At 41.1% G+C, this 19,387-nt stretch overlaps 1 protein-coding gene across 3 annotated transcripts in view; it reads left to right on the top strand.

The window, feature by feature from the left end:
• Window positions 1–18,230, top strand: part of LOC114271213 (MADS-box protein SOC1) — an 88,325-nt gene extending 70,095 nt beyond the window's left edge. For 2 of the 3 annotated variants that reach the window (XM_082869655.1, XM_082869650.1), the window contains one exon: window positions 18,005–18,230. Coding sequence is in view for 2 of the 3 variants with exons in the window: in XM_082869650.1 (XP_082725776.1) it covers window positions 18,005–18,184 (180 nt within the window). In the remaining variant the exon portion in view is untranslated. The remainder of the gene's footprint in view (window positions 1–18,004) is intronic. The other variant, XM_082869648.1, reaches the window with a different exon arrangement.
• The last annotated feature ends 1,157 nt before the right edge of the window (window positions 18,231–19,387 follow it).

Below are 19,387 nucleotides of genomic sequence, written 5' to 3'. Positions count from 1 at the left end.
CCTTACGTAGTTCGGGGTTAAGGTACACTCGTGTATTAACCTCTCTTTTTTAGGCTCTAACTTTTGCTAAGGCGCCCGTCACGGGTTTTCGACCTTGCGAGCTTTGTTCTTCTTTCTTTATTTTATTTTTTTATTTTTTTATTTTTATATCTTTCTTCATTTTTCTTCTTCTTTTTCTTTTTTTTTCTTGCTCTAACTTTTGCCTGGGCCGCCCTTCCGGGTTTTCAGCCCAGCGAGCCTCTCAAAGGGTAAAAGTGTAGCTTTGTCCATGTCAAATGGTTTTGAGATCCTGAAGTCGTCTGAATTCAGGAGAATGGCTGTTATATCGATTTGCAGAAGGATCCATCTTCGGCTCTTCGAGCACATCGGACGTTTTCGCCCCTAGTTCGAGGGGTGTTTCTGTTCTAGCTTCGCAAGCTTCTTCTGATCTTCTGATCTTTTGATCTGACTTTCCTGGCCTCTTGTTCGAGGGCTGCTTCAAATCTGGCCACATAGGTCTCACATCGTAGTTGACCGTTGAACCTTCTGAATTCAAGTTCAAGGTTTGGAAGCGAAGGGGTTGAGTCTCGAGACTGAGAGCGATCCTAGGCTGCACAATCTCAGGAGAGATTCCACACAGGTCTTCGCAGGACCGCGCAAAACATTTTGTTTTTGAAAGTTTTTAAGAAAGCGACAAATCGCTCACGCTGAAGATAGTGTAAAACCGGTCTGGATCAAGCCAGGGTCCTTCTCAGTACTCACGCTAACAAGCATGATTTCATTCATTAAGGGCTTGGCACGCCTCTCTTTCTCTCAAATGATCAAAGTTTTGCAAAATCCCAAGGAATTCCTTCCTCTTCGTTTTCACCGCAGTGCTCAAAAAAGTTTTGAAAAACTTAGGTCAATGCAATAAGTTCGAGGCACAGAAAAGCAGATGAAGAGAACTGTCGTTTTATTCAAGTTTCTGGCACAAGGCAGAAGTAAGCACAAAAGCATGAAAAACCACAACTGTTCATTCAAATCTGTCGGCATTACTGGCTCCCTGGCAGAAACAGATTCAAAAGAAAACAAAAAGACAAACGCAAAACAAAATGGTGACGCCCAAGGTAACACCCCCTGGAATCACCCGACTTCTATACAACAGGACTGACTCAATACAACAAGACAAACCCAAAACAAAAGAGACTGACTCAAAACAAAAGACAGACTCAAAAACAAAACAACAAGATTGACCGAATACCCAAGTCAGAAACTGGCATTCGCAAATGCTCAAAACAGTGCCTGTCCTTCCCATATCTGGAGTAAATTGAGTGCCACCCGCAGCTGGTTCAATCTCTGATCAGATCATATTATCCCCCCACAAGTTCACTAATCAAGTGCCGATAGACTTTGTAGGACCTGGTGCGGCAATGACCCCGTTGTCAAACAGATCTTGTACATCATGGCGCAGACGAAAGCAACTGTCGGTGTCATGACCGGTTTGTTGATGGTAGGCGCAGTACTTAGCCTGATCATGTTTTGCAGGGATAGGATCGGGTAGGGGGCGTTGTTCCAACGGTTTCAGATGCCCTTCCCGGATTAAGACCTCTAGAGCCTTTGACAAAGGCATATGAAGTGGGGTAAAAACCCTCTTGACTCGAGGCGGGTATTTGGTTCCTTGTGAGCTACTTCCGGACGCGCTGGTGAATGGGGTAGCTGTTTTTGATACGGTGGTGGTAACCATGCCCACATCCGAAGATCTTGCAGTTGCATCACCACTAGTGGTCGCATTTGAACTGCGGGAAAATGCCCTCCTGGGCTGCTCTTTCTCCTGGTCAAGAAGGCCCTGCTTCATAGCGTCCTCAATCTGTATCCCCATCTCATGCAGATCAGAAAAGGTGGGGAAGTGGAGAACGATCATTTTCTACATAAGCTTGGGCTGGAGATTGCGCACAATCATCCGAATTTGATCTTTGTCAGTGGGCCTCAGGGTCATCATAGAAGCCTTGGCCCTCCAGCGGGCTACGAAATTAGAAAAACTCTCCTTAGGCTCTTGCCTTGTTGTCTCAAGATCACAGGTTGTGACCTCGATTTGCGTGTTGTAGGAGTACTGCGCAACGAAGGCCTCAGCCATCTCATCCCAGTTCCATTTGACATCGTCTTCTAATTTTGCATACCAGATAGCGGCCACACCTGACAGGGTCCGACCGAATAATGAAAGTCTCTGCAGCCTGGTGAGGCCCATCGGCCTTAGTATGTCTGAAAACAGTCGTAAGTGCACCATGGGATCCCCGGACCCGTCAAAGCGATCGATATGTGGCATTTTAAAGTGGTCTGGCAGCATCACGGCCGCATCGGTATACCCATCCTCAATGTCCGGGATGGACTTGGCGCCCTGAGATTTCTTGAATAGCTTTTCAAGCTTGCTCACCTTCAATGCTGTAGGGTCCACCTCGGACTCAAAGGGAGAATCCGGCGGGTTGGTGGGTGTTTTGGATAATTGGGGTAGGATTGGGGGCAGAGCCGGTCCCATCGGAATGTCCGTACCTTCCCGGACATTTGGTGTCTCCCCAGGCGCTGGAGCTCCTGGTAGGGGAGGAGCCTGATGCGAAGCAGATGCTCCGTTTTGCTGTTGCAGCCTGGTGATTAGCTCAGCTTGCAGGGCCATGATCGCAGCTTGCTGTTTGGCAAATTTTGCCTGACAGGCAGCGTCTTGCTGCATGAGTTTCATACTTTCTTGAAGTTGACGCATCATTGCCTCCATCCCTGATGTGTTCTGCTGATCCATCTAACTGACTGGTATCTATCCCTGCAGTAGAAATTGAGATCTCAGCCTGACTGTTCACTGGTGGGGTGGATAAGGGCCACTGATCTCGTAACTGCTGAACTGGTGATTTGTGCCTGACTGGCCCTTTTTACCCTGCTTCTAGCGGAGGAACATTGATTGCCCTTGAACTGAATCTCTGACCTAACAAAGTCTATCAGCACAAGTTCGATGAACCTCGGGGGATATCGGAGCCTTCTGAAGCTATGGTTCCCAGACTACCTAGCAAAAAAGAAAACATGCAGCATCTCAGCTCAACTTCACCAAAACAGATACAAGTGTAGCAGGATGACTGTGCCCTCTACTGAATTCTGCCTCCAAAATTCTGCCTCAAATCTGATACCCTTTGGTAAACCGAATCCCAAGATGCTGAACTGGTGCCCGCAGGCCTGATGCCCAAACTTGTAAACTGATACATATATTCGTATAGAGACGCACTCTAAAGCACATAACAAGCAAGTGAGAGCCAAAACACCCCTATGTCGGGGTAGGGTTTCCCTGCCCTATTTTGTCAGGAGCTAGGGTTTCACTACGCACGCAGTGGTTTCAAACAACCTATCGGGTAAGCAACCTGTCCTAGTTTGGAATGGTCACTATGGATCCGAATATGCACTAGGTCGAATGGTCAAAAAGGGTGCCACGGTAAAACCGGGGTTTGTGTTCCCATACTGGCAGAGCCCACAACCGGTCAGCCTTATGGTCATGCCTTGACAAGACAAGCCTCCGGCAAACCGTTCAGGAATAGCAGATGGCAAACACAGTGTCCTAGGCGCACCAATGCAAATTCAATGCAAAGAAATACATAAGTGTAATAAAAAACAGATATCATGAGTTCGAGTCAAGTTCTCTAAATCCCCAGCAGAGTCACCAGAAACTGTAGACGTCCCTGAACGCCCCAGGAGGGTGAGCTCCCGTTCTGTTCATTTGGGGTCACTACAGCTCAGGACTCTAAAATTGCCACGGTTCTTAATCTGAACCAAAGAGTCCAAATCCGACAAATCGTTTTGAGAAAACAGATTTTTAGAAAAGAAGTGCCAAACATGGACTGCTTTGTCAGATACAGAGTCGCCACTTAAATATTTTATTTTGGGGAAATTTAGAAAACCCTGACTCGTTTGCCTAAGGCCACGTGTCCGTCATCACCAAAGTTGCCTCGGCTCGGGAACTTGGGTACGATTGGGGAAGGTCACTTCGTGAGCACCCCCGCTCGCCCGATCAAAGATCGGCCTCTACTAACCATGATATCTATTTTTGAAAACATTATGCGTTCTTATTCCGGTTATTAGCCTAGATTACTATGTGATGCGCACAGCATACAAGTATAGACTGGGTCGCCTGAATTGGAACAAAACATTTTATGTTTGTTTGTTTGAAAATGGTTTGATGGTGCTACTCGCAAGTAGGCTAAGATGTGGATTTGCCACCCTCAGGTGGGCTTAGAAAAAGATAGTTTTGCCACATCTAGTGGGCTTAAAACTCGCAGTCAATGACTTGTTCCAATCCAAGTAACCCAACCTTCACCCACAGGCATTCAGGCAGTTTATATCACATAAGCACATAGCCTCATGGTAAGCATGCTATTCATGGCAGTCACTCACACGCATGCAAGGATGCTAAAGCATAAAACTCACCGAGTACTCCAAGCCAAAACAAAAACTACATTAGAAATCATGCATGATCCTAAGTATACAGAAATGCCTAATGCAACATATGCAAAAATGCAAACTATAGCAGGCTCGGCTATTCTAAACATGGCATATGGAATGCTACAGCTAACATGTATTTAACTTGGAATTGAAATACAAATGCAGTTAGTATGATGCGCCGAGCCCGATGCATGCAAAACAGATGAATGAATGCAAACATGCTATCATACTGTATGCTAATTGAAATATGCCCTAATCTAACCATCATAAGCAGGTAATAAAAGGGAAGAAAGACGTGGGGTTGGAAGACATACATCACACTCACGCACACTTATTACAACATTGCCCTCGCGTAGAGGGTCCGAATAAATAGTACAGTCCAAATAATACAGTCCCAATAATACAGTCCAAATAAATACAAATTCCTAATTAATTTACAAATTAACTAAGAAAGCTGTAAATTGGCATGCAAGCTAGGAACTGCCTTGACTCTTCTGAATAATGGATGATGCATGTCCGGGCTGCCTTGCGCGGAAACCCACTAGGATGCCCCAATTAGCCTCTGTTTTGCAATGGTTCTTGGAAAGCGCGCCAAGCTCCGAGAGGTTGCTAATTCTTGATTTGCTGCAACAGAGAGCAGGAAAGGGGCATAGCAATGTATTTTCACAGATGTATGCATGCCTCGATCCTCGTGCTACCAATCACGCATCTCGATGCATGATGGCCGAGGGGTTGAATTGTGCAACTCAATATAGAATGAATGCACATGTAAACACAACAAAAACCTAACTCCATCATGGATAATCCGGAGTGTCGGTGACTGGGAATCGAGACACGTTCCGTCACTTGGAGTACGAAACGTACCTCGTTTCCCGTGCCCAGGTGTAGACACCCCATTTTTGACCGACCTTGAGACTCAGACGTCACCAGTTGAGCGCTCGGTGATATTGCATATTGTGCTCGTTCAGAAGTTTCAGAGTCTCGGCTACGAGCCTTGCCTCCGGACTTCCGGACTCTTTTGTGCTTTGCCTCGGTTTGCGAACCAGGCTCCGTTTTCTCTGTTTTCTCTTCCCAAAGGGAGGGAGAGGTCTCGTAGATCATCTCTCAGTGGCCGTAGGCTACGTTTCGTGGTCGTAGGCCGTTTTGCCCGTTTGGAGTCCGGTTTCCGATTTTTCGGAGCCGTTGGCCGTGTGCCTCGGTTCGGGACCGTTTAACCACCTCCGTTTGCTCCAGTTTTTGGCATGCATCTTATTTACTCCCTTTTGAGGGACACTGCAGTCCGAGGGACCAACTTTGTGGTCGGACACAACTTCTGGTGCCTAACAACCCACTTTTGGGGCCCCGAACCGCGTGTTTTGGCTCCCGAACCTTCATTCTACATTTTTGGGCTCCGACCCGAACTTGAGATAGTCATATTTTGAGGTCCTTTTCATGTTTGATTAAGGACCTTTTGCTTTTTGAGATCTCCTCCTATCACTTGCTTCTTTAACGCTCTTTTAGGCCTATTTTTGCACGGTATTTTAGGCTTACTTGTGAGCTGTTTCGGACTTGGTCATAAACTACAAAGTGTCTTGTTTTGAGCCCCTCTTCAACTTTGTTGAAGGGCTCTCGGCCATTTGGGTCCAGAAGCTACCACTTGCCTTTATATCCCACTTTTTGGCCTTTTTTGGGGGGAAACTTGAATTGTTTTCCCCCCTTTTTTTCCTCCTCTTTTCCAACTCTTTTGCTTATAAAACCAGCAGCTCCCAGCTGTGTTGGAGAGTTAGAAAATTTTGGTTTTGAGCTCTCTCATTAAATTTCTCTCTCTCTCTCTACTCTAAACCTCAAAACCCCTTAAGTTCTTAACCATTTTTACACACCATCACCTAGCACCACACCACCACTTCCATTTCCAGCAGCTTGGAGGTCTTCTTAGAGGCTAGGAGGCAGCAAATTTGGTCCAAGAAGTTGCTAAAGATTGGTCTACAACGGTGAGTTACCATTTCCCTCTTTCTAGCTCATTTTTTGCAACATTTCTTAGCCTCTCTTTCTTGTATATCTGAGCTCCGGCCATAACTGAAAGTAGTGTTTTTTTTAGCTCTATTTCATGTTTCATTAAGGGACTTTTGTCATTTGAGGTCCCCATCTTGCACTTGCTTCATTGTCCCTCTTGTATGCCTATTTCTTGCGTAGTATTTTAGGCTTATGTATAATCTGTTTTGAGGCATGTTATAAACTGGAGAGTTGCTTATTTTGAGCCCTTCTTCAACATTGTTGAATTGATCATTGCTGTTTGTGTCCTCCATTTACTACTTGTCATTATATCTCTCTTTTGGCCATTTTTTTTGCATGATTTGTTAGCCTCGGATGCTTCTGTTTTTGGTCTCTTTTCAGAACTGAAAACAGTCTTATTTTAACCCCCTCTTCATGTTTCATTAAGGGTCTTTCATGGTTTGAGGCATCTTTTATATACTTTGTGTTATATCCCTATTTTTGGCTTTATTTTGCATAGTATTTTGAGCATTCTTGCATACTGTTTTGGGTCCGGCCATCAACTGTAAAGTGCATTATTTTTGGCCCCTCTTCAACATTGTTGAAGGGCCCCTTTGTGTTTAAGGCCAGAAACCACTACTTGCTTCTTTGTCCATCTTTTGGCCCTTTTCTTGCATGAGAGCTTAGCCATACCTGTGTTGGTTTTTGTGGTTTGCCATAAACTGTAAAACATCATATTTTGGGCCCCTCTTCAACATTGTTGAAGGGCCCTAATCTGTTTAGGGTCAGCAGCTGTGAGTTGCTTCTTTATCTCACATTTAGGGCTATTTTTGTATACTAGTTTTTCCCTATTTGTGTTTGCTGTTTGGCCTCGCTTAGAACTGTAAACATGCTTGTTTTGGGGCTGCCCTGAATCTGTCTTCACATGTCATGATCAAATAATGCATGCTTGATGTAGCTACAAGTCATTTCATGTGCTTAATCTTGCATTTCGGGAGAAATTCCATGCATCGGGTGTCTTTTCGCCTTGTTTCAGGGCTGTTTTCCCCCCTCATTTTGCTACTGATTTTTGCATGTTTGCATATCATATTCCATGTCTTTGCCATGTTTTATTAGAGTGGCATTTCGGTGCTTGAGGGTCGGTCCTCGGTTTGCGTGCACGCATTTCGAGTTGTCTTATTTTCATCTGATGGCCTCCTCATGTTGGTGTAAGCCCATTATTGCATTACGTATGCCATTTCATCCATAGCATTGTGTATGCTCGGTTGTGTATTACCTCGTGCAGCGTGTATGCCATTCCATAACATTGTGTACGTTAGGATTGTATCTTAGTTGCATTTCATGCATGTCATGCATATTGCATCGTGTTCGGGATAGGAGTTAGCCCGGGCACGGGAAATGAGGTGCATTTCGTACTCCGAGTGACGGAACGTGTCTCAATTCCCCAGTCACCGACACTCCGGATTATCCATGATGGAGTTAGGTTTTAGTTGTGTTTTCATGTGCATTCATCCTATATTGAATTGTGCAATTCGACTCCTCAGCCATCATGCATCGAGATGCGTGATTGGTGGCACGAGGATCGAGGCATGCATACATTTTTGAAAATACATTGCCATGCCCTTTTCCCGCTCTCTGTTGCAGCAAATCAAGAATCGGCAGTCTTCCGGGGCTCGGTGCGCTTTCCAAGAATAAATTGCAAACAGAGGCTAATCGGGGCATCGCCGTGGATTTCCGCGCATGGCTGCTTAGATATGCATCATCCATCATCTGAAGAAGAGTCAAGGCAGTCCCTGGCTTGCATGCCAGTTTATCTTTTTTTTCTTAGTTAATTTGTAAATTAATTAGGAATTTGTATTATTTGGACTGTATTTATTCTGGACTGTACTATTCATTCGGACCCTCTGTGCGAGGGCATAATTGTAATAAGTATGGGTGAGTGTGATGTATGTCTTCCAACCCCACGTCTTTCTTCCTTTTTATTTACCTGCTTATGATGGTTAGATTAGGCCATATCTCAATTAGCATACAGTATGATAGCATGTTTGCATTCATTCATCTGTTTTGCATGCGCCGGGCTCGGCGCATCATACTAACTGCATTTGTATTTCAATTCCAAGTTGAATACATGTTAGGTGTAGCATTCCATATGCCATGTTTAGAATAGCCGAGCGTGCTATAGTTGCATTTTTGCATGTGTTGCATTAGGCATTTCAGCATATTTAGGATCATGCATGGATTTCTAACATAGCTTCTGTTTTGGCTTGGAGTACTCGGTAAGTTTTTATGCTTTAGCATCCTTGCATGCGTGTGAGTGACTGCCATGAATAGCATGCTTACCATGAGGCTATATGCTTATGTGATATAACTGCCTGAATGCCTGTGGGTGAAGGTTGGGTTATTTGAATTAGAACAATTCGTCAAATGTGTGTTTTAAGCCCACTAGATAGTGGCAAAATCATGTTTTCTAAGCCCACCCGAGGGTGGCAAATCCACGTCTTAGCCTACTTGCGGGTAGCACCATCAAACCACTTTAAAAAATAAACATGAAATGTTTTGTTCCAATTCAGACGATCCAGTCTATACTTGTATGCTGTGCGCATCACATAGTAAATCTAGGCTAATAACCGGAATAAGAACACACAATCACTACGCCAAAATTGGGCTTTAGCGGCGGTTTTTTACCGCCGTTAAGGGCTGTAAAACCGCCGTTAAAGCCTTTAACGGCGGTATTAACGGCGGTTTCGTTACCGTCGTTTATGCGTGTGTCGGAAAAAGTGAAACCGTCGTAAAAAGGCAAATTACCGTCGTTAAAAGTCGACCAAAAACGGCGGTAATATAGGACCAAAAACGGCGGTTTTTTACCGCCGTAAATAGGTTCAAATTTTTCAAAAAATAATTCTTTCTTCTTGCACTCCCCAAGTTTTGAACTCAAGACCTCTCATCCACCAACACCAACCACTCTGCCACAGCCACTCTTCATGAAATATATTCCCTAAATAAATATTTAAACATTACTTTTACTTTATTGTAAATGGTTTCGCCGGAGCTCGCCGAAGTTTCGCCGGAGCTCCGCCGGCAAAGACCGCCGTCATTAACGGCGGTAATGATTGGGCATTAGCGGCGGTTTTGTTACCGCCGTTAAAAGTGGGCATTAACGACGGTTTCGTTACCGCCGTTAAAAGTGGGTTTCATTACTGTCGTTAAAGACACTTTTAGTGGCGGTTTTTTTAACGGCGGTAACGAAACCGCCGTTAATGATACATTAACGGCGCCGTTAATAGTACCTTTAACGGCTGTTTCGTTACCGCCGTTAAAAAAACCGCCGTTAATGCCCTGTTTTGGCGTAGTGAATGTTTTCAAAACTTGATATCATGGTTAGTAGAGGCCGATCTTTGATCGGGTGAGCGGGGGTGCTCACGAAGTGACCTTCCCCAATCGTACCCAAGTTCCCGAGCCGAGGCAACTTTGGTGATGACGGACACGTGGCCTTAGGCAACGAGTCAGGGTTTCCTAAATTTCCCAAAATAAAATATTTAGGTGGCGACTCTGTATCTGTCAAAGCAGTCCATGTTTGGCACTTCTCTCAAAAAATCTGTTTTCTCAAAACGATTTGCCAGATTTGGACTCTATGGTTCAGATTACGAACCGTGACAATTTGAGAGTCCTGAGCTGTAGTGACCCCAATATCGAACAGAATGGGACTAACCCTCCCGGGGCGTTCGGGGACGTCTACACCAGGCTAACTCCTATCCCAAGCACAATGCAATATGCATGATATGCATAAAATGCAACTAATATACAACCTAGCATGCACAATGCTATGAGATGGCATACACGATGCACAAGGTAACATGGCATACACAATGCGCTAACATACAACCTAGCATACGCAATGCTATGAAATGAAATGGCATACACAATGCATAATGGACTTACACCAACATAAGCGGACCTCAGCCACACTCACATAAGAGGCCATTAGATGAAAACGAGACGCTCGAGATGCGTGCACGCATGCACGCAAACCGAGGACTGAACCTAAGGCACGGAATGCCACTCTAACAAGACATGGCAAGGCATGGAATATGATATGCAAACATGCAAATTTCAGCAGCAAAACATGACCCAAAACAGCCCCGAATCATAGGAATATGATACCCGATGCATGAAATGGTCCCGAAATGCAAGATTAAGCACATGAAATGACTTGTAGCTACATCAAGCATGCATTATTTGCTCATGACATGTGAAGACAGATTCAAGGAAGCCCCAATATAAGCATGTTTACAGTTCTAATCAAGGCCAAAAAGCAAACACAAATAGGGCAAAACTAGCATGCAAAAATGGCCCTAAATGTGAGATAATGAAGCAACTCACAGCTTCTGACCCCAAAAAGATTAGGGCCCTTCAACAAAGTTAAAGAGGGGCCCAAAACATGATCTTTTACAGTTTATGGCAAACCACAAAAACCAGCACAGGTATGGCTAAGTTCTCATGCAAGAAATGGGCCAAAAGATGGACAAAGAAGCAAGTGGTGGTTGCTGGCCTTAAACATAAAGGGGCCCTTCAACAATATTGAATATGGGCCAAAAATAATGCATTTTACAGTTGATGGCCGGACCCAAAACAGTATGAAAATATGTTCAAAATGCTATGCAAAATGAGGCCCAAAAGAGAGGTATAACACAAAGTATATAAAATATGCCTCAAACCATGAAAAACCCTTAATGAAACATGAAGAATGGGTCAAAATAAGACTGTTTTCAGTTCTGAAAAGAGACAAAAAAACAGAAGCACAATAGGCTAACAAATCATGCAAAAATGGAGCCAAAATAGAAATATAAAGGCAAGTGGAAGATAGGAGCCACAAACATCATTGAGCCCTTCAACAACATTCAAGAAGGGCTCAAAATAAGCCCCTTTACAGTTTATGACATGCCTCAAAACAGATTATACCTAGGCCAAAAATACTACACAAAATAATGGCATATAAGAAGGATAATGAAGCAAGTCCATCAAGGGGGCCTCAAACAGTGAGGGGCCCTTAAACAAAAGTGAAAAGGAGCTCAAAAAAATGCCACTTTCAGTTAGGGCCGGAGCTCAAAACAGCAAGCATGTATGGCTAAGAAATGATACAAGAATAAGCTCAAAAGAGTGGGAATGGTACTCACCCTTGAAGACCAAACTTTGGTAGCTTCTTGGACCAAAATGCAGCACTCCTAAGCTCTGGAGAACACTCTCAAACTGCTGGAATGGAGGATGGAAGGGTAGGGCTATGGGTTGGTGAAGAAATGGTGTAGGGCTAAGGGTGTTTTAAGCTTGGAAATAGAGAGGGAGAGGGATATAATGCAAGAGGCTTTTAGGGAAATTTTGTCAACCCTAAAATCAGAGCTGGAGCCCCTGTTATAAAGGCAAAAAGGGAGGGAAAAAGGGAGGAAAAAATGGAGGGAAAACAAACCAAGTTTCCCTCAAAAAATGCACCCCCCGGATACACAATCTGGGGAGGAAAGAGATGCATATTTGAGATGTACCTGTAGCAAGGAACATGGCCAGCCAGTTATCCAAGTTGCAGGTGGCCGGCCGGCCACCTCTCATGGTCGGCCGGCCAAGGGTCAAAAGGGTCAATCAACATTAGTGGCCGACCATATGATATTAGTAGCCTCCCATGTGTGCACAACACAACCATGTGGTCAAAAACTGGAGAAAGTAAACCAGAAGAGAGAAAAGCCCACTTTTTGGAGGGGTTCAAAAGGGTCAAGCAACATTAGTGGCCGGCCATATGATATTGGTGGCCTCCCAGGTTTGTACATCACAAATATGGGGTTTAGGGTGCAAGAAAATGGCCCAAGAGTGGTCAACATTGGCTTTCAAGTGAGAAAAATCGGGCAACGGAGGGCGATGAAGGGATAAAGTTGGCTGACAGAACAATTGTTGGCCTCCCACCCTTCTACGACCTTCCTAACAATGAAACAGAGGTCCCTGCCAAAAATGAGCCCAAACCGATGCAAAATGAAGGTTCGGGGGGGCCGAAACGCGCAGTCCGAGGCCCCAAAAACTGACTGTTAGGCACCGGGAGTGGTGTTCGACCACGAAGTTGGTCTCTCTGACCATAGTGTCCCTCAAAGGGGAGAAAATAAGATGTATGCCAAAAAATGGGGCAAACGAAGGTGGTTAGGCGGTCCCGAACTGAGGCACACGGCCAACGGCTCCGAAAAATCGAAAACCGGGCTCCAAACGGGCAAAATGGCCTACGACCACGAAACGTAGCCTACGGCCACCGAGAGATGATCTACGAGACCTCTCCCTCCCTTCAGTAAGAGAAAACAGAGAAAACAGAGCCTGGTTCGCAAATCGAGGCAAAGCACAAAAGAGCCCGGAAGTTCGGAGGCAAGGCTCGCAGCCGAGACTCTGAAACTTCTGAGCAAGGACAATATGCAATATCACCGAGTGCTCAACTGGTGACGTCTGAGTCTCAAGGTCGGTCAAAAATGGGGTGTCTACACCTATCATGGCTTGACGAAATCTAAGAATCACTATTTAGATAACTGTTTTAGGCTGTGAAAGATTTATTGGAACTAGCAACCTTTTTGCGCTCCTAACTTTTCACCATAAAAGCAGAAGGTAAATCCCTACGGATCTACTTATCCAATTCTCTAACGAGAAAGTTGGGTCACAATGTCCACAAATCAATGTTCCGAACTTATGTCAATCATAGCCTAAGTCAAAATAACCTCACTCCCCAGGAGGAAGTCTTCTCATGGTCTACACTTTTCTCAATGGTGCGACCTTTCGGTATCTAGCGAGCCTTATGCCTCAACAATGACTATCCAAATTACGCATAACTTTATAACAGTTTTGCGTCATAATGGAAAGTCAACCAAATTATAAAAATGGTTAATCCTCAAAGACTTTGTCTTAAACTGCGCAACATTGATCCACTTTCTAAAAATAGGGGACTAGAGCCTTAGGCATTATCCTAGGCTCTTTATCATCTTGCGGAGTAATCATGAATGTTTCCCTCTCAATCACCCAGTGATGACGTGGAAAATTTTCACATTCGTTACCATGCAACTAAGAATGTAGAGTATTCTTCTCTAATGGAGTAATCCATTAGTAGGCACATCGCTCTCACTGTCCCTAGGATATTGGAAATTTCTTCCATTCTCAACTAGGCTACATAAAACGCTATGCTTAGAATTCTCTATCTTATAGAGTTCCAAAAACTCTATTCACGTCACCTTTACTAATAAAACTTTATGTGACTTAGTTACACTACCACAAAGCTGCTTACCTATATGCACATGACCCGGAGGGTTTGCATGACCGCATATAATAATGCGCCACACGACCCTTTGTGTTTACAAGACTGCATACAATAATGCGCTATAGAACCCTAGGTCTTAACTTCGCAATCTTATGAGAAGTAAAATAAAGATAAGCTGCTTAACGGTTACAGATCGCCCATAGATGGCTCTCCGCTAACCTATTACTCAAAATGGAGTGTAAAATCTGATATGGAGGGCACTTAGTTAGGGATATAGGCAACAAACTAGTGCAATTTTCAATTAGGAAACATTTTGCGCCATTATCCACCTAACATTAACAATATTTAATTCCTTATCTCTACTACACCATTGTGTTATTGAGTACTAGGAATAATCAATTTTCTAAGCATTCATCTCTCTTCACAGAGTTTTTTAAAAAATAACTCAAATAGATACTCGCCACCTTGGTCAAAACTAAAAGCACGAAAGTTGTTATCTAATTGATCTCAACCTCATATGTGCAATGTTAAAAATCATCTCAAAACTTTTAACTTATGGGAGATCAAATAGTCTTGACTCAGATGTGTATTGTAATCTATAAATGTGTCGAGATTGAGGCTTAGCTATCATACCCTTACACATATCTAGTCACAAATATCATAGTGGACTATATACGCCAAAACAAATGACCTTCTATGGCTTTCCTATTTACTTGTGCGCACCCATTGAGAACAAAGTTACATATTCACATGAGAGCAGGATGTCATAAGCGAGTGGGCCCGAGAAGGCCTACTCAAACCATCGTATCTCATTAATGTGATTAAGTATAATAAGCCACTGGTTCATGACCAATGTCATAAACTAATTCCAATCATCTTAATGTGTGAGTTCTCGAAGACAAGTTTTAAAGGTTTAGGCCCAACTAGGTAATGACTCACGACTAATTCATATTCACTAGATCATAAAAGGATGTCATGGAGATATCAAGTGCACCTAAGTCGCAAATTTAACTAGTAAGTGCTAATCCCCTGCACCTTCAAGTCAATTTTATTCTCCATACACTTTACTACATCTAGTTGAAAGATGACGATACTCCTCTTGCCATATCTATTTCTCGCTTCATAGTTACTTGCAATTAATTCTACTATCCACAAGAAGGAGAGAATAAGCTATCAACTATGACAGCTCCAAAGTAACTTAAGCGCGAATTAGGCTAAAGAGTCTAATTCAACACAATGCTCTCACAAGCGATGCGTCAAATTCTTAGAGTCATAACAACCTTGTTGGCCTTGACCTTTTCATCACTATGCCGCAACGTTTGCGCTTAGTGCTAAACGTTATTAAAAAACGTTAGTCTAGCTAAGGAATCATACAAAGAAGCCCCTCATCATGTCTCATACTCAAGTGTGGAAACAGTAAGTGTCCAGACTTAGACAAGTTGACAATGCTAATAGATTTTGCAGTTTCTAAGCGCTAATCTTTTCACTTAGTGTTAATAGATTTTGCAGCTTCTAAGCGCTAATCTTTTAACTTCACGTGATATTTCAATGCACACTATTATAGTGCATGAAATTTTGCTCCATCCACTCCCAATAATTGGGTAGAGAGCAAAACACTATTTATACTGGCTACTCGTCTTACACTTAATGACTAATTTATTTAAGCTCGCATTTCTTGGATGACGTGACTCTTGAATGTTACTTCATCTAATGATGTAACATTATTTACAAGTCAAATTACAAAGTCAATCCGCGTAGCTCAATAGTCAATATCATATACAGATCTATTGAGGGCTTATTAATTTCATAACTCCAAAACTCGCCAACCAAAACTACGTAGCGTGCCGCTAACCATAGCGCACACATTAGTTTTTATTATGCCAAACAAGGCAACAAAACCACGGCGACTTTGAGTCATGTTTCCTTACTTTGGCTCAATTAAGACTTGACCTAAAGTCTCCAAGACTTTTGCTCATCTAAAGAATGTGATTACATTGTTCACATTTGAACATCTTTACTAAGTCTAGGTCAACCAATTAACTTCCATAAGCTAAGTCAATTCAGAGAGAAATTCGCATTGGGATTAATTTGATTAGCATAATATAATTTTGCCACAAAAATCTAAATTAAATAGTGACAATATTACACAAGTCGCAAGATCGAAAATCCGCTATGCTCGTAATCATCTCTTGCGCCACAGGTGACAATTATCCAAAATTTAATTTAATTTATACGCAAAATATTGGTTTTCGGGAGTTAATCTACAAAGATTTCTCTCAACCGATTAACCTCCCACTGACTATGGCATGTCTAAAAGTATGATAAAATATTCTAATTTCATACAATAGCATCATAATGTAGATTCACAATCAACTCATGCTATTTTACATTTAATAACGGAATTAAAATAAAAAAAATAATTAATCATACTATTCTAATTACAACATATGCAAAAAATAACAATATGCTGTATTTAATATTCAGATTATGCCATAACAGAAAGTATATCATTCTGAAATTTTTTAAATTTTTTCTGAAATTTTAAATAACTAATAAACACACATAAAATTAGAAATAAATATTCCAGAATCTGGTAAAATGCAATAACCATACCAGTAAATAGTAAACTACAACAATAGTCTACAATAAAAAATTCAGCCTCAGAAACTTATCATGCAACACCAGATGCATTTTAAAGCAGAAATAATGAATTATTATTTCAGGAAAAATATTTTTTATTTTCATAAAATTTTCAAAATTTTACAGAAGATAGAAAATGTAATTCTGAATCTAACAGTACCAACCATGCTTAAAACAAAGCTATAACGAATTACTTATGACCATTTAACGTAATTCAGAATTAAAAAAAGAATAAACAGAGCCTTAGAACCAAGCCAGCTGGGAAAAACGGCTCGGCTCGCGCCGCTCAACTCAGCGCAACTCGGCGCGAGGCGGCTCAACGGCGGCGCGGCGCATAGTGCACGCGTGGCTGCGCACATGGCGCGGCGCGAAGCGGCGCGGCTAACGCGCGCGTGGGAAGGGCGCGGACAGCGCGTGCGTAGAGCGCGTGGGAAGAGCGCCTAGCACGTGGTGGCGCATGGACGCGCGTGGAAGCGCGTGGTGGCGAGTTGAAGCGCGTGGAACCGCTGGGTGGCGCTATATAGCGCGTGAGGTACACGCGCCGCCTTCCACGGTGTTTTATGGTCTAATTTTGGTACTGCCGGACTCCACTTTTCGCAATAAATGCATTTTTAGTCTCAAAAATGACATTTAATGGACATAAAAATGAGATGTATCACATTCTCAATCTAATTTTCATGCAAATAATATGTATGTATATTTGTATAAAATTATACACATATTTTATCGCATGCAACTAAGCACGAAAATACCCATATTAGGCTCTGATACCAATGTAAATCAAAAAGCATAATATTATAGCGGGAAAAAATATCAGAATCATATCTTGTAGCGAAGAACCTCGTGGGTAAATCACGTGCTTCCAAAATCTGAACAACGAACCTAGCAGTGGAGTGATACTACAAAATGAGTATCACCCACACAAGTCATAGTGCAAAATGACTTGATCGTTGTTTTATGGGAGAGAGTCAGAGAGAGAGAGTATGAGAAAAATGGTTATGGGTAAAAATCACATAACGTATATCTGATGTACATATTTCATAGATTAACCATATAATTTGATATATAACCACATATATATCAATCTATCCATCTATCCATATCTATTGATATGATAGATATAGGTATCCTGAATGGTTATCCAAATAAGTTTTGAATTCAAATTCAAACTTATATAGATAAGGTTCAAAAGGTTCAGGTTCAAAGGGTCATGCCACATGGGCGCCTAATTTCTAACAATATATAATCTTATATTTATAGTTTCGACATTTCCTCCCTTTGGGAACCTCGGAGAGAAGAAAAGAAAAAAAAAAGATTGTGTTTTCTCTCCCTCTTGTTTGGATAAATAGGGGAGAAAAGAAGAGAAAAGATGATGATTTATCATATATTTTTTTTGGTTAAACTCTTTAACAGAAAAGAAAATAAATTCTTACATGTTATATTGCCAAAGTAACTTTTTATAGGGGTCCCTTTTTTTATTTCTTCTATAAAGGGCAATTTTGATATTATGAAAAAATATTAATTTGTCATCTCGAGAGTTACAAGAGAAATTGGTTTCTCTCCATTTATGAAGAAAGAAATATGTATTTCTTTTCTTTTTGGTTCTTTTCAAATCACCCAATTCAAACGAGCTGTGAAAGTTCAATAAACCCGACATGTCTTTCCTGCTCAAAGCTTTGTTGGATTTTACACTTGCAGATCCATGAACTCTTCAAACTATTTGATACCGATAATGATGGGAAGATCAGCAAGGATGATTTTAGTACCTGTTTAAGAAGAAATCCGCTACTCATAGCACTTTTCTCACCCAAAAAAAAAAAATCCCTTTTTGTATTTATTTTGTTGCCTATTTGTGCGCACAAAAAAAAAAATAAATAAATAAATTAATATTAAAAAATCCCCCCCCCCCCAAAAAAAAAAAAAACCCCTTTTTGTATTTATTTTGTTGCCTATTTGTGCGCACAAAAAAAAAAATAAATAAATAAATTATGGATCATCTTATAAATAGCCTTTGGTGTTGATTGTATGAAGTATAGTACTTGGTGTGCTCTTTTGACATTGTCATGTTTGGTTTCCCCGACCCGCTTTGATCATACCCATCTCCAAATATACAGGTTTCTTCCGACCTAATAAAAGTTTAGGGGTGGGGACGAGTTTTAGTTCCACCTCAACTTGATTATATTTATTTTTAAAAATATATTTTATGTCGGTTTTAATTTTTTTGGTTGTAGATTTGGATTGTTGTATTGTTTTGATGGATTGGATTATAATGTTTTTATTTTATTATTAATATTAATTTAAATTTTAAATAGTTGTAAAAAATAAAAATAAAAACTCCACTGGAAATAAGTTTTGTCCAAACCCGCCCTTGGTACATACAAATTTCACCCAATATTTTTTAAAGAAAGTTAAAAGAAAAGGTCATAAATGATTTTATAAGAAGGAAATAAAAATAGATAATTTATATGAAATTTTTTTATATAATGACTAGTTGGGTTTTAAGTTGAGTTTTTTTTTTTTTTTCAATTTATCAAATTTAAAATAAAGTGCCTATTAAGATGTCTTTAATTACACAAATAATATTGTCACGTTATTTTGGTATAATATTTTGGTAGAATGATATTTTTCTTATAATTATCTACTATCAAAATAGAGTGTTATTTAAGTAATGTAGAACTAATTATTTAAAAAAAATTATTTTAGTGAAAAAGGTTGATTAATAGATGATAAACTGGTTAATTAGGATGTAATAAATTTATATGAAAAAATTATGCATAATGATTTGGTTGGGTTTTGATATGAGAAATTTTCTTCTTTTTTTTTATTTAAAATTTATCAATTTAGAATAAAGAGCTTGTTACAATTACACAAATAATATTGTCACATCATTTTAGTGTAATATTTTGTGTATAAATTTGGTAGAATAATCTTTTTCTTATAATTATCTACTATCAAAATTAAGAGAGTTATTTAATTAATGTAGAAACAAGAATTAAAAAAAAAATTATCATTTCAGTTCGAAATGTTGATTGATAGATAACAAACTGGGTAATTAAGATGTGGTAGATGGCAAACTATTTT

This window comes from Camellia sinensis, chromosome 5, assembly GCF_055761805.1.
Source record: "Camellia sinensis isolate YWXY chromosome 5, ASM5576180v1, whole genome shotgun sequence".
Taxonomy (NCBI): Eukaryota; Viridiplantae; Streptophyta; class Magnoliopsida; order Ericales; family Theaceae; genus Camellia; species Camellia sinensis.
This window is presented reverse-complemented; position numbering and strand designations above follow the sequence as displayed.